This window comes from Convolutriloba macropyga, chromosome 3 (assembly GCF_964194025.1).
Source record: "Convolutriloba macropyga chromosome 3, txConMacr16.3, whole genome shotgun sequence".
In the NCBI taxonomy this organism is placed as follows: domain Eukaryota; kingdom Metazoa; phylum Xenacoelomorpha; order Acoela; family Convolutidae; genus Convolutriloba; species Convolutriloba macropyga.
The window spans coordinates 58537095-58557195 of NC_134470.1; the positions used below are offsets into that span (position 1 = coordinate 58537095).

General features: G+C 35.5%; 1 protein-coding gene across 1 annotated transcript in view; it reads right to left on the minus strand.

The window, feature by feature from the left end:
- Positions 1-20101, minus strand: part of LOC142337167 (uncharacterized) — a 39956-nt gene that overhangs the window by 13890 nt on the left and 5965 nt on the right. The window contains exons 3-4 of the mRNA XM_075386274.1: positions 7212-7399; positions 6591-6826 (exon numbers count right to left, since the gene is read on the minus strand). Of these exons, the coding sequence (XP_075242389.1) occupies positions 6591-6826; positions 7212-7399 (424 nt within the window). The remainder of the gene's footprint in view (positions 1-6590; positions 6827-7211; positions 7400-20101) is intronic.

Genomic DNA, 20101 nt, shown 5'->3' on the forward strand with positions numbered 1-20101 from the left:
TTACTTCATGCAAATCTCTATTAGCGAATCGGTCTCTTAGTGCAGTAAAACAGCCATCTAAATTGGCTCGAGTGGCGGGTCCTAGTGTTTGAAAGAATCTAAGAGCTGCATCGCGAAGGTGCAGTTGTAGAAAGTTCGGCTGTTGTGCGTTGTTTATTCCTGAAACTGCTACAAATCCTCGAAAAAGGTTTTCAAATTCATTGAAGTCTTCCTCTTCTGTTCCAGAGTATGGCTTTACTGTGATTTGCGCGTGCGCCATTGCTAACGATTACAGGGCGTCCCTAACTATTACTATGCAGCACAAGGATAGCACTAGATGAAATATAGTAAAATAGCACCGATGATTAAACTTACTGGTTTTAACCAGTTTTAGTTCACCTGTTCTGTTTTTGGGCTTCCCATTTCAAAGTATCACTGTTTTCATCTACTGTTGTTACTCTTCTACTGGTCTCCACTGTCATCTGAAAGTCGCTTGCTCATTTTCTGCCTCTGAGGGTTGTTCTATTAGAATTGAAGTCTCACACTTGAAGGAGTTGTAAAATTGAAAAGAATAACTGTGAAGTTGATTAAAATAAATTTAATAAAAGAATTAACTATTGAATAACAAAATGGAATAGTGTTTTTGTCATGTCAAAATGAGCTTCTCTCTTTATCCACTTAATTGCGGATTCAAGGTTTTTCTGGTTATCAAAGGAATTAGTTGCAATTACTTCTCTTTTTGTAATAGTAAGGCCAAGGAAAATAATAACAAGTTGTTGTTCATCTACAAAAACTTAATGAACTTCTGCGGACCTCTCTAATTTATGTTGATTACCCAAAATGATTAGATCTATTGAAAATTTTATTTCTTGAATTTCTGTTGTGAAAAATAACTTTTCAAGAAATTTTTCAAACATAATAGTGATCAAATTTTCTCAAAGCATTTTGTTCGTAATATAACTGTCGCTGCTCCTGTCACCATCTAATAGCCTGTTTCATTGTAAAAGGAATATCCTACTTTCAGGACAAGTGAGTCTTATGAGATGGGAGGGGTCAAGGAAATTCGAAATGCTAGGGCCGATAGTTACAGTACAAAAAGGAGATCTTTAGTTTCGCTTTACTGAGAGAAAAGAAAAGATTTTGTTGCAGCTTAATTTTATTCGTTTTCAAGCGCTCTCTGAGAGTTTTAATTTTCTCGCTGTTGATTTTATAATCAAATAAACAAGGCATATGTATATTAGCTTTACAACACTTCTTTACAACATACACTCCGGGTATAAATTTGTATAGTAAATACACTCTAGTAGTTAGTACAGGAAATGTGATTTACTTTAAGCATTGAGGTTTGTTGATTAGAAAAAGTTTACAACAAATAAAGCCGTATATAGAAAGACAAATATATATACCATATAAAGACATTTTTCCAAGGGATAATACCCGAATTCATTTAGGGTATTACAGGGGGGGGGGCTACATTGGACAAAGAAGTTCAATAGTGGGCTTCAAATAACCAGATTAGAGGTCAAGGTACCACTATTAAGATTAAAAGTGAAAAATGGTACCAGTTTTGGCAAACTTTTCATTTGACTTTTAGTATTAAATTGAGTTCAGCTGCTTGAAATTCTGATTGAGAGAGAATTTTAGATCACGCTAAACGCAAAAAGTCTGGGTTTATATTATTAAGTTCAAGTACATTTAGTTGATTATTTGATGAGGTTATATAATTAATTTTTTTTTGGGTTTTGGCGGATTAGTGGCTTATTTAGTTTTTTTGTTGATTTAAAGGAAAGGAAGTTCCTCTCTGTGGTGGTGGACCGCGTGGGGTGCACTGGCCTGCTCTGTGGTTTGGGTATCCACATTTATAGCAAAATATACTACTAGTTTGAGTTACTGGAATATATGGCTCATTAGGTGTACGAGCACTAACTTGTCATTAGGTTGCGAATGTAGTTTTGTCCGTTCGGGCAATTTATGTTTTGTTGAAACCTCGGGCGGAAATTTGCAGATGATTTACTAAATCCTCCTCGATTTTGCCATGGCGATCGATTGAATCATCGGTAGCTCGGGTACTGGGGTCTGTATTGTGTGAATTTTTGCGGTTCGAGAGGTGATGGACTTTGTTGGGGTTGAACGGAATGTGTTAACTGACTGCTTGCAGGATTAGTTTGGTGGCTATCCGTTTTGCTAGTCAAGTCATGAAGCCTTTTCTCAATTGACTGTTGCGTTTGTGTTATTTTGCTGAGAGCGTTAACCAAATTTTCACTAACTGTTTCAGTTTACTTCGTTGAAGCCGTCCTCTGGGTAGTCTTCCTTGTGACACATTTTTCGTATAGCCATTTGTTGTCGTGCGAAAGTACATATATCATGGATTGGAGTGTTTGCTGGTTGTCCCATGATTTTTGATCGTAGCCATCCGGGCATTGCTTTTATAAATATTCTCTTGATTTGCTCGTTCTTGAAATCTTCAGCAGCCTGCAGTCGTGCATCTCTTGTTGCAGTTTCTTTATCAAGTCTTGTTTGTTCGGCAGCAGCTGGTGCTGGATCAAGTCCTGCTATATTTAGTGGAGCTACCTCTGGTAAATTTGGCTCAGGGTATGCTCTTAAGGCTTTCGATTGTAGATTTACAAGAAAGTTTTCGGGCGTGTCTGTGATTTACAAGAAAGTTTTCGGGCGGGTCAAAGCGTTTGACTTTCGAGCTTTAAAACTCTTACTTCTTGCAAATCTCTATTAGCGAATCAGTCTCTTAGTGCAATAAAACAGCCATCTAAATTGGCTCGAGTGGCGGGTCCTAGTGTTTGAAAGAATCTAAGAGCTGCATCGCGAAGGTGCAGTTGTAGAAAGGTCGGCTGTTGTGCGTTGTTTATTCCTGAAACTGCTACAAATCCTCGAAAAAGGTTTTCAAATTCATTGAAGTCTTCCTCTTCTGTTCCAGAGTATGGCTTTACTGTGATTTGCGCGTGCGCCATTGCTAACGATTACAGGGCGTCCCTAACTATTACTATGCAGCACAAGGATAGCACTAGATGAAATAAAGTAAAATAACACCGATGATTAAACTTACTGGTTTTAATCAGTTTTAGTTCACCTGTTCTGTTTTAAGGCTTCCCATTTCAAAGTATCACTGTTTTCATCTACTGTTGTTACTCTTCTACTGGTCTCCACTGTCATCTGAAAGTCGCTTGCTCATTTTCTGCCTCTGAGGGTTGTTCTATTAGAATTGAAGTCTCACACTTGAAGGAGTTGTAAAATTGAAAAGAATAACTGTTAAGTTGATTAAAATAAATTTAACAAAAGAATTAACTATTGAATAACAAAATGGAATAGTGTTTTTGTCATGTCAAAATGAGCTTCTCTCTTTATCCATTTAATTGCGGATTCAAGGTTTTTCTGGTTATCAAAAGAATTAGTTGCAATTACTTCTCTTTTTGTAATAGTAAGGCAAAGGAAAATAATAACAAGTTGTTGTTCATCTACAAAAACTTAATGAACTTCTGCGGACCTCTCTAATTTATGTTGATTACCCAAAATGATTAGATCTATTGAAAATTTTATTTCTTGAATTTCTGTTGTGAAAAATAACTTTTCAAGAAATTTTTCAAACATAGTGATCAAATTTTCTCAAAGCATTTTGTTCGTAATATAACTGTCGCTGCTCCTGTCACCATCTAATAGCCTGTTTCATTGTAAAAGGAATATCCTACTTTCAGGACAAGTGAGTCTTATGAGATGTGAGGGGTCAAGGAAATTCGAAATGCTAGGGCCGACAGTTACAGTACAAAAAGGAGATCTTTAGTTTCGCTTTACTGAGAGAAAAGAAAAGATTTTGTTGCAGCTTAATTTTATTCGTTTTCAAGCGCTCTCTGAGAGTTTTAATTTTCTCGCTGTTGATTTTATAATCAAATAAACATGGCATATGTATATTAGCTTTACAACACTTCTTTACAACATACACTCCAGGTATAAATTTGTATAGTAAATACACTCTAGTAGTTAGTACAGGAAATGTGATTTACTTTAAGCATTGAGGTTTGTTGATTAGAAAAAGTTTAAAACAAATAAAGCCGTATATAGAAAGACAAATATATATACCATATAGAGACATTTTTCCAAGGGATAATACCCGAATTCATTTAGGGTATTACAGGGGGGGGGGGGCTACATTGGACGAAGAAGTTCAATAGTGGGCTTCAAATAACCAGATTAGAGGTCAAGGTACCACTATTAAGATTAAAAGTGAAAAATGGTACCAGTTTCGGCGCACTTTTCATTTGACTTTTAGTATTAAATTGAGTTCAGCTGCTTGAAATTCTGATTGAGAGAATTTTAGATCACGCTAAACGCAAAAAGTCAAGGGCGTAAAAGTCACCTGAAAAGTCAAAACCTTCAAGTGAAAATTTTGCATAAAAAAGACACACGTTTACAATAATTGCTATGAACTTTGTTCAAGAACAATTTATAGCAAAATTTTGGGTCGTATGGTCATATCTCAGCAATTTGAATTTGCATTAGTTAAAAGAGAAATGAAGCTCAGTAGAATACTTTATTAATCCTGAACAAACATTTTTTTAATGAACAAAGCATTTGAATTGTTCAGAGTGCACATATTTAACCACTAGCAATTATGGCGGTGTCACTTTTATCATTTCCATTAAAAAGTATCTAAACCGAAATGTTTTAGTTTTCAGAATGAAAATTGATTACCGTGCCACTGCATGAACAGAAAATAGTTTAAAACATACCCGTCAGATTGCCGAAAAATAGCCGCCATTGATTCTCATAACTCTATTGGGATTGAAGGAAAAGAAAATCAACAAAAATTGGTTTTTGTACAAAAACATTTTTAAGTGCGATTTATTTGATGTCATTTCGTAATTGAACATACTCCTGTCTCTCAGTGAGAGGCTACAGGGTCCAGTATCAATACAAATAGGCATTATAGATAGTAAATAAAACTTATGAGAACAAAGTTCAAGTACCGGGCACCTAAAAACGGTCTTTATGGGTTTATCCCGTTTCTGAGCAGCTGCTGTTTAAAAGAACTTTGAGCAGAATGACAGAAGAGTGAAACTAGCCTAGAGAAGTCAAACGGATTTCACACAAAATGTCGAAAAAGCGGCAAAAAGGGTCAAGCGAAAAAAAGTTCGACGAAGTAAAAAAAACATAGCCGGAAGAATTCCGAAAACGACCCGAAGGAGAAAATTGCCCATACTTTTGACTACACAACTAGAACAACTATTGTGAACCTCCACAAACGCCATAAAAAATTTAAGGAAGAATAGAAACGGCATTCAAAAACAAATTGAATAAAAAAACTGGAAAAACTTAATGAGTTTTTTTAATAGTACAAGGAAACAAAAAACCGAGTAACATTTCTTTCCAATAAGGTCAATGGAAAGCTCTCAAAAAAATGGGCAAGTCGTAATAGGCTAAGAAACTTGTCTAAGACTAAGAAAAAAGAAAAACTGCAAAAAAAAAAGAAAAATGGTTTAAAGTTTCTCAATTTTTCGGTCAATTTTCCGAAGAAAAGAATGATTTACACCAAAAAAACTTTAGTCGATTGGTAGCAGAATATTCCTTAAGTAACAAGCTTCTATTCAAATCCCACTTAAAGCATTAATACAAAAAAAAACAGGCAAAAAATCAATAAATTTTGTCTAAAAATCAGCCAACTGATCAAAACCCTCCAAATTAGCATTAAACTCAGAATTAACTACTTGAAACCTTCAATTCCTATCAAAACAAGCCTAAAACTAATACAATATAATAATCAAACCTCATAACCATCAAAAGTTGCAAAAAACTGCTTTTAAAAGCCGCACGTGAACAAAAACTTCACTCGTTTAGAGAAAATTTTTTCACACATCAATTTCTCGCTCTCTCAAAAACAGCGGTATGAACAAAAACCACTCTCTTTTCGCTCCGCTCTTAACTTTTGTTCAGCCCCAAAATCACTTCAAATTTTTTCACGCGTTTGATTTCCCGCATCAAGAATCACTCCAATAAAATCGATTAAAAAAAGGACTTCTCCAATACTTCTCTTCGAGTCGTAATAAAAATAGGAGCGCTATAATAGCCGGCTGAGAAGATGAGGGCGGCTATTAAAAATAACATCGAAAAAAGATCATCGAAGCAACCCAATTTAACGCTTTTTGCTGTAATTAGAGCTGTTAGGTTTTGCCAAAAATTAAGCACTTTGTTTCAAAAAAGTACTTAATGGCCAAAACAATTTCTTTTAAAATATCGCCGATTTCGACCAAATGGTCAATCTTTTAGTTATACAGCAGAACTTTTGACTCAGTTTTTATGCAAATTTTGTATTATAATATATAAAAAAAACAGCGTTATTCGTTATCATATGCTCTCAAACAAAGCGCGTGGCATGCATCTAGGTACTGTTGCCGTTTAAGCATTTTCAAGGTATATCTATCTCTATCTCAGCAGTTTCTCTTTCAGACACCTATTTTTGTTTCTGCTACTTGATTTCGCTCATTCTGAAATTGCAGAGTGCATCTCGATGGACAAGAATTTATTAGAAGGACGTTGATTCGTAGAACAAATTAGATGAAGAAATTGAGGAACTTTATAAGGCTTAAAATCACTAAATTATATACCTCTCCAGTAGTGGAGGTGAGAGCTTCGAACTGTCGCCTTAAATGATTCACACACTCAGGGTTTGATTGGACGGCAGAGCTACCATACACTTCTGATATAGTGTCCCATAGAATACACGCTTCTAGAGGCGACAACTCAGGTAGGTCTTTGTCTACTATTAGGTTGGCCAGATAGTTGTACATCAGAGAGAAGTCCAGTCGCATCTCTGCTACTGACTGGGGCTCGAAAGACGCTACTGAAAATCCAATAATGTTTTATGGGATTAAGGATACCTAATAATGCTAAACCCAACTGCTACTCAGTGATCACATGCTGCTAAATATAACTGGAAATAACTGAGTCGATAGAAAAAGATCCGCAATCAATCACAGATCGACACACCTTTTATTTGCACCCCAAAACCAAACAATAAGAGGCTCTTTTCCAACAAGGCCACACCTAAATGGCGTATTTTTAAACTCCGTCTCAAGTGTTCAAGAATAAGTCACACGGGCAAAAACAGCAAGTCGTATCCATTAGATGGCTGGGAAAACATCGAGGAAAAATATGTGGAATACAGCACAATCTGCCAGCCCTGACGATAGAACACTAGACGAACAAGATCGGAGCAATTGACTAACATTTGAATACCTCGTGTAAGGCCTTGGCAAGCATCTCGTTCGAGTTGTGACTGCAAATGTTCATCCATTGTGAGAGAGGGGATGGTGCAGCCGGCTCTTTGATGTTGAACAGGTCCAGATAGTAATCTTTCCGTTTCATCATGTGTTTCTCTCGGCTTTGAATGTACAACCGCACTTCATCGGCATTCCTGCCAATAGATAATTGAACGTATTATTTCTACCAAATCCCATCCCGATGTAAACAAACCAACGCTCTTTTTCGCCCTAACAAAGATTTATGTAGCCTTAGACAGGACTATCCGTTACAATTAAGCATGTTACAATTTATTACTAATTAAAACTCGCTATTGCAATGTTGAGGCGGAAGAAGTTCCAATTTAATTAATTAACTAATGTTTTGCCCTTTGAACCTAGGTTTTAACCAATTTTAACCATTGATATACAAAGACTATGAATAACATTTTGAGTGAAATTATATGAGAATCTAAATTCCTTGGAAATTGGAGGCCTTTTGATGAAAACTAAAGAAAAAAATTTTAAAACAAAGAAATCAACAGCAGACAAATCACAGTTGCGGAGAATCGTAAAAGTTTCAGCGCACCGACGAAATTTTTTAGCGTGTTGCACCTCGTGCAGGGAGGTCTTGATGAAATGAAGCTGATTCAATCAATGTCCATAAAAACGATAATTCCAGAAAGCCAGACGCATCGCTATTGCTATCTGCAGCAACAACCCCAATCAGGGATGGACTGTAGCATAATAACTTAAAAGTATCATCTTTTTTCAACAACGAAAGATCTCCCTAACATAAAGAGACCAACTTCATGAAACGCCTCTTGAATTGCTTCAACAAGACTTTAAGAATAAATTAAACTCAGAAAAAAGCAGTTTACGTTGTCTTCTCATAATCCATAAACAAACGATAGCCTTGTTTCTACTAAATAAATCGTGTATGTAAAGAATGGTGCTTTATTTTACAATGCAAAAAATGTTGAACGCAATTCTAAGCAATCAGTTGATCTTTCTGGTCATCAATGTGTTTTCCGTTTTGCAACCAATTGACAAAAGTTCCTCTATTCCTGCAAAATCAATTAACTCGATGAACAAAACAAAAAATGACATGACCAGGAAGGTTTTTATTAATTTTCTGCCCTATTGAATCATCAGTATTAAACACTTTGTGACAAAAAGCAGTATTTATTAGTTAATTAGGCTTCCTAAATAGTCACCTTTCACAATTCGAGGATCACAAAAACACGCGTAGCCAGGTGCGCATGCACGTAAATAATACTAATTGAATTTATCTTGAGTACGAATACATACACACATTATCAAAAAAAGCCAAGACGACATCAGCAACACAAGAAAGGACAAACAGGACGCTTTCTAAGGTTTGTGTGATGCTACCCAGTAGAGTCAACACTAATTTAACAAAATTAGCAAAGCTGGCAGAGTGCCAGAAAATAGCAACAATAGCTTCGTAGATCTGCAGTCTCAAAAAAAGGTTAGAAGAAGCAGACCAAAAAGACTTCTTTTTATTAAATGCTGAGATGTTATTTTGATTGAGAATATGTTAAACTTGCTGTTTCTCATAGCTTCTCTCAAATAACCTTCAATTAGAGTGGTACACACTCAATTGACCTTATCTCTTTGAAATAAAGTTAAGAAAAGTCAATTTCAAAGCGAGTAAGTCATTTGTGAGACGGAGGTAAGTCACGCGCGACCAAAACCGTAATAACTCCAATGAACAATCAACTCGCTCCACTAAGAGTGAAAATTGACGTCACACAAGCAATTCAGTTTGCATTGCATGATCAAAGATCAGATTTGAAGAAAACGTGACGTCATAAGGTCGTAACAAAAATATTGACGAGGAAATTAAAAAAGGAGACGCCCAATAATAGCCCCATCTACTACTTCGCAGCTAATAAAATACAAAGAGCGCATTAGGCAATTTTATCTATATTATTTCATTTAGCGGGTGCGTTTGGTTCAGGTTACACCGAATGAGACAGAAAAAATTTGGACACAAGATACCCGTCTTGGCTGACGCTGGCGGATGGATCGTACAAGAAGTTCGTTTTTTTTGTACTTTCACTTACACATGTACACTTTCACTGCAGACTCGTTATCAACATAAATTCACATCTGTCACTCCATCGTACTTAGTTTCCAGGGATCGAAAACACATCTACGGTTCAAAAGCATCCATTATAAGCAAAATTTTTCTTTTATCCGGCTGCTGTTACCAATTGTACAATAGTCGAGAAAGAGGTGCAAAAAAGTTTTGGTCAAATCGGTCTGAACAAGATGCAATCTCTATACAAGACACAATCTCTATACGCATACGTACGTTTCAACAATTTAACCTACGGTGCTTACAAGAAAAGTGTTACATGTGGCTACGCAAAGGCGCAGATTCAGAAAACTATTCTCAGAAGCGCAAATTTTTCAACATTGCTGATCGCAAATTTTCAGTAACAGAATTAAAGAGTTCATATTATTATGAATTTCATAGAAATCTACTGAATCACTGACTGATTATTGATCGTTTTCGAAAGAGCCTTCTTGCAGCCTGTAATGCCTAACTGTTGAGCCATAGAATAAGACACCATACTGAATAGCTGGCCGATGTAGTATGAGAAGTTGCTTAAAAAGTCATTATAATCCTGAACCGATAGACCAGAGTACACAACTTGACTAGTTTAGTTCGTATATATTCAACATGAACTTTAAACTTAAACTTAGAACCAATCCATCTACCTATATATTTCCCACATTCTTATGGATCGAGCTTTTCATCAGAGTACGATCAAAGAAATGCCTTTCGATTTCATAGGTTTAACTGTTAAATTTACAGCTTTCACTCAATTAAAGCACTGGCATCTGCGTTTTCTAAGATCGTTTTCTAAGATTTTATGTTGACGAATTTGCTACTAAACCAAAGTCAATTATGTATCCTAGAACAGGACTGAGCTAACTACAGACTTTTGGGATACACCGAACGTCACTGTCTATCAAAGACTTTTAAAACCTCAACAATACGATTCCGACCCCTCGGGAAACTGCTTATTTAAGCCAGACAACGACCCATAACTCCATGTCAACTCAACCGGTATTTCAAAACTTCAAGGTCCACAGTGAATAATGTATTTTAACGTCAAGCAAAACCAGTAACAGGACTCCTAAGCTTTTCGACGCTCCTTTCCGTATAATTTTTGTTAAACAGCCGCATTTATGGTATTGGATTTAGCTTGGAAACCGAATTGATTGTCACTGACCACAACTTGCAACATTCTAAAAAGTATAGCACTCTCGCATATATATAATCTGGCGCAATCACCTGTGAACATCTCTTCAGCATTGTCATGCTTATGTTGTCAGGTCCAAAGGTTTATTTACAGGCAATTGTTCAATTTTAAAAACTTGATCGGAAAATAAATTATTTTTGATATGTTTTGTATTTCCATTATCCAACTGCTTGCACCAGAAAGTTTTTATTGCATCAACAACTTGATCAATAAAAGTTGATGTCAACTGTTTCACGTGCTCATTAGCAGCTCTCAAAATTAACAGTTCACGTGCTCATTGACAGCTCATTAGCAGCAGCAGAGAGAGAGAGAGAGAGAGAGTGAGAGAGAGAGAGATAGTAAATTTATCCTCGCCCAATTAATACGACAAAAATTTATATAAATACATTTTGAACATCAATCAAACATCATTTAAGACAACGTAATTAAACCAAAAAATCAACAATTTAACATCATAAACATCAATTAATTATAGGACAATGATTGAAAATAAGGCCAGGAAAGGACATGCAACGAGGTCGTCAGACCTGCTTTCCAGCGTGTCCTACATTTTTTTAAAACTGATAAACTTATTAGACAAAAACTCAAAAGAGAGCGAATATGTGAAAACATACTTTTGCCATCAAATAATTCTAATAAAAAACTATTATAACATTTAAGCATAGAAACCAACCTTAGCATCCTCCTACTGCTTAGAGCACTAAATAATGTACTTACTCTATTGCTTCATTTGACAGAGAATGTTCATAATGCTATCTGTTCTATAGTGTCAGTTTCGGAAAGAATAATTGTCAAAAACTAAGTTAATACATGAAAAATCTAAACTTTTGAGTGCAAAAATGAACCGTCTTCGAAGAAGGAACCGCTAAAATTTTTGCGTATAATTCAGCAAAAAAAAAATATGAGATTCAGTATTAGCTTTAGTTCACCTGTAATCATCGAAAAAGATTTTTCGAACAAGCTCATCGTTATCAAGCTCAAGTATGTAAGAATCCTTTAATTGATGGTAAATATAGGAAAACTGCCTCAGGCTTTTGTGTTAATCCCACCTTTTGGGAGAAGACTTTGCATTTTCAGCAAATTAAAAAGAAGAGACACGGTGACGAATTGAGTTTCGCTTCATTTTGGTTTTCGAGTATGGGATTTTTAGTAACCTTAGAGAAGCACGTCTAGTGGACACACCTGATCTTTCCGAATGAAACATATCATTCAGATACTTTTCTGTATGAAGCTCTTTTCACGATTTCAGAAGAAATTTCAAAAGCTCAAATTATTTCAAATTTTGTTACCAATGAACAAATCATTACTATGATCGCGGCGTTTCCGAAAAAAAATCATTTTAAGTATTTTTTTCTGTAGCTGATACACTACAAATCAAGAAGAAAAAGTGCAGCATCCATAAACCAGTATGCCGTGCTGCATAATTGGATTTATTACGCTTTTATAGTATTCAAGTAACTGGTAACATGGAACAAAGTGCATTAGCTTCGAGATTATCCCGCATTGCCTACTCAGTCTTGCAACAACCATTTTTATGTGCGACCGGTAGGAGAATTTTGAACTAACTGTTATAAGAAGATATTTACATTAATTTTTCATAACAACAATCAGATTCAATTTTGAACTGATGACTGGAAGAACTTATTTTGTATTCAATTAAAAGGTTTTGGAGATGTTAAGCTTTAGTTTATTTTCTTTTAGCCACTTCCTTTTCCTTAGAAGGTCGGCCTGGATTTCTTCACTCAATCAGTTCAATGCACATATATTAGTGTCGTCGGTAGAGAGATAAACATCAACTGGAGAGCAAACATTTGGTAGATCATTAATACAAATAGGAAATAAGAGTGGCCGAAGGATGGATCCCTGAGGAACGCCACAGTTTATATTTAGCTAATTTGATGACACACCAGCTATTGTAACTTTTTGTGATCTTTCAGATAAATAGCTTTTAAACCACTTTAAGGCATTATGACGAATACCATATAGTTCCATTTTGTTGAGTAAGATTTGGTGATCTAATGTGTCAAAAGCCTTTTTGAGGTCAAGAAAAAAGTTGACGGTTTCTACTTTACTTCACCTTATTTTTTCCAGTTAATTCCGCCAATGCATCAATTGTTGAACGTTTTCTCCGGAATCCAAACTGCTTAGAATATAGTAGATTAAAATTTTCCATGTACTTAATTATTTTCTTACAACCGGGAACCATCTTTGAATAGAGGAATTACCTTAGCCTTTTTGAGTTCATATGGGAAGCAACAATCATTGAAGGATTGATTTATTAGAAGCTAGATAGCGAGTAATCACAGATCCTTCAGCGTTCACAAATATGTTATTAATGTCATCTTCACCCGCTGATGTTTTCTCCAGAAGAGATTCTAGATTCCTTTTATTTCATTTTCGGATACCGAACTCCATCTGATTGACATTTCAATGTCTTTAGGATAAATTATTGATTCAGCCGGGATACATTGCTTAATGTTTTTTCCAACATTTACAAAAAAATCATTAAATCTTTCCGCAACCTCAAAAGCGGATGGAGTAGAATCACAACTCAAAAAACAGGAATCTAATTTAGGAATCGTAGTATTGATTAGATTCTTTCTATTGAGCTTATTTACACGATTGAATGTTTGTCTTGAGTCTCCGATACAATTTTCGAACTTCTTATAATACGCTTTTTTGCTTTCTTGATGCTCTTTTCGAGTCGTATCCGAATGTCTTTAAATTTGTTTCGCAATGTCATTTCTAGTGCTTCAAATTACGTTGAGTATGTATATTTTTAAGATTGTTATCAAACCATTTTAGGTAGAAAACTTCTTCTAGGATGAATATGCTTTAAAGGCGCAAAGCGATCAGAAATCGAAACGAAAACTTTACGAAACTCGTCCAAAGCCCTGCTTCCACAGAAGAAGGTTCAAGTGAGGGCTTTAGTTAGTTGGTGATTCAAAATGATATTGTATTCATCAATCTTATCGCGGTGATGGAGAAAAGATGTATCTCTTATAAGCTTACTGTTGGTTTCAGTTTTTCCTTGAATATTCCATTTGAACAAGACAGGATAGCGATCGGAAAAACTTTGATGCTCAAGTATAATGCAATCACAGATCAAAATTTGATAAATAAAAAGATCAATCCACGACACCGAACGATCGGTGACCCGAGTTGGTTCGTTCGGTAGAAGCTGAAAACAGTTGCAGTTGATTGTACTTACATAATTTTGTTTGAGTAAATTATCCTCTAAAGTATCATCAATGTTGAAATCACCACAAATTACCGTTTGAAAGTTTTTAAAATTGAAATTGCTGAGCATTTCATCCAAAACTTCTACAAACTCCATTTTATTTGCTCTTGGTTTATTGTAAATTACTACTAAACGAAAAAAATATCCGTCTTTCTCAATTTTAACAGCCAATGACTCTTCTGGCAAGTTTTCGTAGGTTGTTTGGAACGCACATTTATCATTAATTGGTACCATTACACCTCCGATTTTTCAATCACGATTCTTCGATAATATACTTTTATCATTTTCCGACAGCCACGTTTCGGTTAAACAAAGGATGTCTGGCGGAGACTCAAGACTACTTACAAGTGCTTCCCGATCTTCTAGGTGTGTTTTTAGTGAGCGAAAATTTAGGCTTAGAACAGAGAGCGAAGAACTACAAGCAATTGATTTAGGTGAATTCAGTACAAGATGAGGAGGGGAAAATATTACTCCCAGAATGATTGAAGCATTTACTGAACTCAAGTCATAATTCAGATTCCTTGCAGCCTCATACAGCTCAATTATCTTGTACACTCTCTTATTTTCTCTCCAAGCATAGAATATTGTGCCTTCTCGTGTCCAAACCGACTCAATTCTTTGATCCTTTTTCATCATAGAGAAGAATTTGGCACGTGCTGGTGATATGTCTTCAAATACCCTGACGTTCGGGGACAATTTCTTCTTGTTCCGCAACATTTCTGTCTTCATGACCCTTCGTGCAAAACGCACAATAATCGGACGCTCTCCTGTTTTGCCACCAGGAAGTCTATGAGCGGTGGAAATATCTCTCTCGTCGAGAGTGACACCCATAGAGGACGCAACATCGATAAACTTCTCTATTGTTTCGGAATCTTTCTCCCCCACAAGAATCCCTTCATCGTTTTGTCTCGCATTTTCTTTCACACCAAGTAGTCTGATGTTAGCCCTTCTATTATAATTCTCCACAGTTTCAGCTTGCGCCATTGCTATGACCCTGCATCCTTCTTCTTGGTAAAAAGATCGTCTTCAATTTTTTGCATGATTTCTGCCTTTAATTCTTCTTTGATTGCCTCGATGGCCTGTTGAATAGCGTTAGGAATGACAGCTTGAATTTCATTTCTTATTATAGTGATAAGATGGTCCGTGCCGTTTGGCCGAGTTTCATGTTGCTCAATGTTTAGCAATAGCTTATCCAAGTTTGCCTTGACAGACCACGCGCTAATACAAGTCAAGTTGATAAGAAAATGACAAAAGTGCCATGCAAACGGCAAAAAAATTAATTAATATCCAGTGATTCTTCAATAACAAAGCCAGCCTTCGAAATATCAACATTAAGCACTGGATCTGCTGGATTGTCGAGAGAATCGCTAAATTTGTACACTAACTCAGGTTTATTTTTTCTTCGGTCGAGAACTCATTGATTCTTGACTCTGATTAAATGGTCTTTTAGAATTTGAAGTAGACTGCTGTGTTAAAATTCTGTTGTCTCCAGTTTCAATTATGAATTTCTGACCCTGCACTGGCGAAAAGGGAAACCTCCTTGACTGGGACGCTTCTGCTCTCTACGCTCTATTTCTTTGTCAGCACCTTGTTGCTGGACAGTAATGACTTCAGCGTTAACTACATTATGCGTTCACAGCTTTCCATTGCCTCTTTTCACGAATGCTTGCGGAACAGTTGTTTGTATCTCTGTTCAGGCCGAGGCCTTTCATGTGATCTAATACTTACGGGTCCGTGAAATAAAAAAATACTTCCGAACCCGCAACCGATCTTTGATAATAAGATACACAAACTTCACGATGAAAGTACAAACTTTACGACGACGACAGGAGGGGAGCTCAGCTTTTTGATAGGTACTAGTGGTTGACACGCCGTCAATTGACTCGTCAATTTTGAAGTTCATCGCTTTCGGAAAGAAACTGAGGATATCCGCCCAGTAATCTTTGCCATGTATCAGGTGTAAGTCATTTATTATAGTGCAGTCTTTGGATGAATATCTTTCCGACTCAGTGACCTTTTTGAGAGAGGAACTTTCTCTTAAATATGCTTGAGTAAATGAGATAGAAACACTCGCATCGAAGGGTCAATTGCTTCTTCGTGCATAACTTCCAATTTTTGGGTAAGTTGAGACATCTTTTGCCAGAACAGTGCAAAGATAGTTACAGAATCAGGGCCAAATCTGAAACTACTTAATGAGTGACATAAGTATGCTCAACAAAATGGGGTTCAGAAGCGCTCTCCTGGTAAACAATACGCTGCTTCCATAAGTTCGGTGAGCAGTGGGTTTTCAGATTCTACAGAAACCCTAATTCACAAAGGGAGCCAATTCATGCTACAGCTCCTTAAAAATTTGAGAGAAATTGAGAGCAAAGCCTTGAGAAAATTCACGAGCAACTTCGCAGAAATTCTTCTGATGCTATATTCCCCAAATCAGGGAAAGACCTTAGGGAAAAACCACGATTACAATAACTCATTTGAACTAACACAGGGGTGCGGTTTAACACCTGGCCTTTAGTACCCTTTGAAGTCCACCATGAGATAAAAAAAAGATACGTTTGGTACGACTACAGACGATGTCTCAAGAAAAAATGCTTTTTTTCACAATTGCCTAACAGTCATTTTTTACGCATCAGATCAAATTGGAGTCCTTAACTACAAAAAATCATCATCAGCAACTACTTCCAAACTGCTGACCATATCAACTATTCGGAACACCATTCAGCCTTTGACTTACTTCTGAGAAAAAAACGCGTGACCAAACAGGTGTAACATCAATATTACAATCATCAACAATTTCAGGGATGCATTAGATTACCCGCTGCTTAAATTGCTCGACCCAAATCATGGCTCGCATTCCTTTTGACCACCACTAATATATCATTAAAAAGCGGCAATAATTTTTCCGACCCCTCTTGAGGGGGGAGGAACTATATACTCAAACGGGTTTTTTTAGTTCAGACAATTTTCGCCGATCGATATATTCATCGTAGAGAGTTGAGACTGGTATCATTAGAAAGCTCATCCAACGTAGAACATGGAAACATACCCGGCAGATTGCCGGAAAATAGCCGCCGTTGATTCCAATAAGCATGATTGGGATTGAAATAACAGAAGATATTGAAAAAGAAAGATTTTTGTACAAAAACATTTTTTTAAGTCCGATTTATTTTGAAGGCATTTCCTAGTTGAACATACTTCTGTTTCTTAGAGAGAGGCTAAAGGGGCTCCTATCAATAACAATAAGCATTAGAGATGGTAAATAAGACTTATAGGAACGACGTTCAAATAGCGGGCATCTAAAATTGGGCTTTATGGGTTTATCCCGTCTCTATTTCTGACATCCATTTTTGTACTAAATCTGTTCATTTTGAATTGCTTTGCTGAGCAACTGATGTTCAAATTCACTTTTAGCAGAATGAGAGAAGAGAGAAACTAGCCTAGAGAAGTCAAAAAGATTTCACGCAAAATGTTGAAAAGGCGGCAAAATGAGGTAAAGCGAAACATTTTTTTATTCGACGAAGTAAAAAAAAAATAGGAGCGCTATAATAGCCGGCTGAGAAGATGAGGGCGGCTATTAATTAAAAAGATTCTTTTTTCAATTTCGTTTTTTACAGGGAGTTATTGAGGTTTGAACTTCTGAGAAAAGTAGAGTGAATTCGTTGTTTTTATTCACATTTTCCGGAATTTTTGCCTAAGTTTTCGTCAATTTTGCTAAAATTTGTTAAAATTTTAAAAAAAATAGTGTTGTTGATTTTATTTTTAAAGATAAAAAGTGTTGTTCATTAGTTTGATTTATTTTTTTTTTGTCAAAAATTCTGGCTAATTATTTCAAAATTCAGACATCAAAAACAGCACGAAATAAGCTCCTTTAGTCCACTTTGATTAAATATGCCAAAGTACATCCCCAAACAAACACTAATACATTCTTCGTAGACTCAAAAGGGGGCTTTTACTACGTCAACTTCAGTTGAGAGTGCTCTGTAATTAAAACTTTGCCGTTTTCTGCTAACTTAAACCGTTGATTATTAAAAACCCAGAATTTATTTTTGATTTTATAGCTAACAAATTATCTATAACTAAAACAATCGAAAAATTAAGTGTTCCTAATGGACGAACAGCATTAGCAGGGCTAGTTTTGGACCAATCTTGGACTGTTACAATCCAAAAAGAATTCGGATTGTAATCATTCGTTCTTTATTTAAAAATATCTTCCTTACATTAATTAAAGAACAGAACATATCAAATCAAAGCTCAGGGTGATAGGTTCAATTGGCTTCCTAAGCAGCTCCAGGCCAATGCATTTAGTTTTTTACTTGAAAGCTTACGGTCGTTTTGAATTTTGAAAATAATTGATACTTAAATAAATAATGGCTTAATGAACTTTTCCTCTATTTTATTCTTAATTTGGTCAACTTGTAGCTTAGTGTCAGCAAAAAAAGACTGCTTCATCTTTCTACTGATTTATAATTTAATCCTTATTGCGGTTTTAACCCTTACGTTATTGTGTTCTGGCTCTGATACTAGTAGATTTCTAGTATTTAGTTAAATTTTTAGAGGTTTTACCATTTTTCACGTTTTCTAGTTTTGTCACATTATCACATTATTGACAGTTCTCATATCACATTATTGGCGTTCAAAATAAGTCACAGTTGAACATATTAGAATCCTGAAAGGTATAGATTATCGTTTTAACGGCTTCGACACTTATTGAATTCATTTGAAATTTTAATTTTGTATTTAACTGTCGTTTCTACTTTGTCGTTTTAATCGTATGAAATTTCCTCTACAAGGACAGGTTTCATTGGTTTTTCACGGACAAATAGAAGAAGCGATATTCTGATAATAGTATATAGCTGATGGCTTTCATGACTTTGAAAACAGTTGTCTTCCGAAATAAAAAAAAACTAACTTCGCAATTTTGCTCTTTTATTGTCTTTTTGTTAAGTATTCTCGCTAATTACAGGTCAAATATGACATTATTGGCGACAAGGGGAGGTTTCAAAAGGGATTGGTGTCACAAATTCTAATATTTTTAAAGAATTCGTTATGACCTTACTGGCTTCGACAATGGTTTTCACACAAAAAAAAATATTTATTTGATTCTTGTTATATTTGACGTTCTTTTTGTAGACGCAAGACATAATCTGGATAATTTCAGGTCTTAAGGGCTTCCTTTGGACGAATGAACGAACCTATTTAATTATGTCTTTTAGTAATTATTGGCTTTCATGACTTTGGAAGTATTTTTATTTCGAAAAAAACTCAAAAGTATTATTCGATTTTTTCTTTTTTGTCTACCTGTTGCCTAGTCTCATTAATTAAAGGCCGCATACTACATTATTAGTGTTTGAAGAGGGCGCAATTGAACATATTTGAGGGCCAAAATATGGCTTTACGGCTTCGACAGCGTTTTCTGGCAAGTTTTAATTGAATTTTTGTTTGTTGTCTTTTTGTTGTTCTTTTTAGCCGCATAAAAAATTGAATAAGGACAGGTCTTAATGCCCTTCTATAGAAGCATTGGTAATCGTAAGGCTTTGGGGGTATTTTACTTGATTCCTATTAGTTTTCTTCACTTTGAGGTTAATTGAAAAAAATAAGCGAAATTTTCAACTTTACTGTTTTTGTTCTTTTTGTCTAATTGTTAGCAAACCTTATTATTGACTGGTCCCACATCTTTCATGGTGATTTATTAGTTATTTTGTTTAGTTTCAGTTTCATCTGACCGTATGTTGATTTAGTTATTAAAATGGACATGGTTTCTTAAATGGACATAAAGATTTGATGTAATTAATCTTTGTTGCTGTTGTTTGATTTTGCTGTTCTTCTTAACTCGCTTTCTTAATATTGACATATCTCATCAATCTAGTGCATCATTTTTTACTCCACTGAGTTATTTGCTTTGGAGACTATCTTTTCGTTTATACACTATTTTTTTTGAAAAATACTTGTTGTTTGGGTTTTTTTTTGGTTTTTTTGAGCCTCATTACCGAGCCTCCTTGTCAGGTTGAGTTCTGAGAAAGACATTTTTGGTCATTTGACAAAACTGTTTTGTTAAATTTTCATTTGATTGCGCCAAGAGGGCGTCCAAAGGGTGAGCAGACCCCAGAGGACTTAAATTTCAAACATTTTAAATTAAATCATGGCAACCAAACTGACACAATAAAAGCTGTTTGTATTCTTAATGATTTAACAAATAACGTTGAAACAGCTTTTACCATGGCCATTGTTGAATCTAAGTAAATCGATCTTAAAAAGCTATTTAGTTTCGAATGAAGCAACAAAACATTAACACCTGAACATTACTGCTTTAGAACTGAAAATCTATTTGATTTATAATT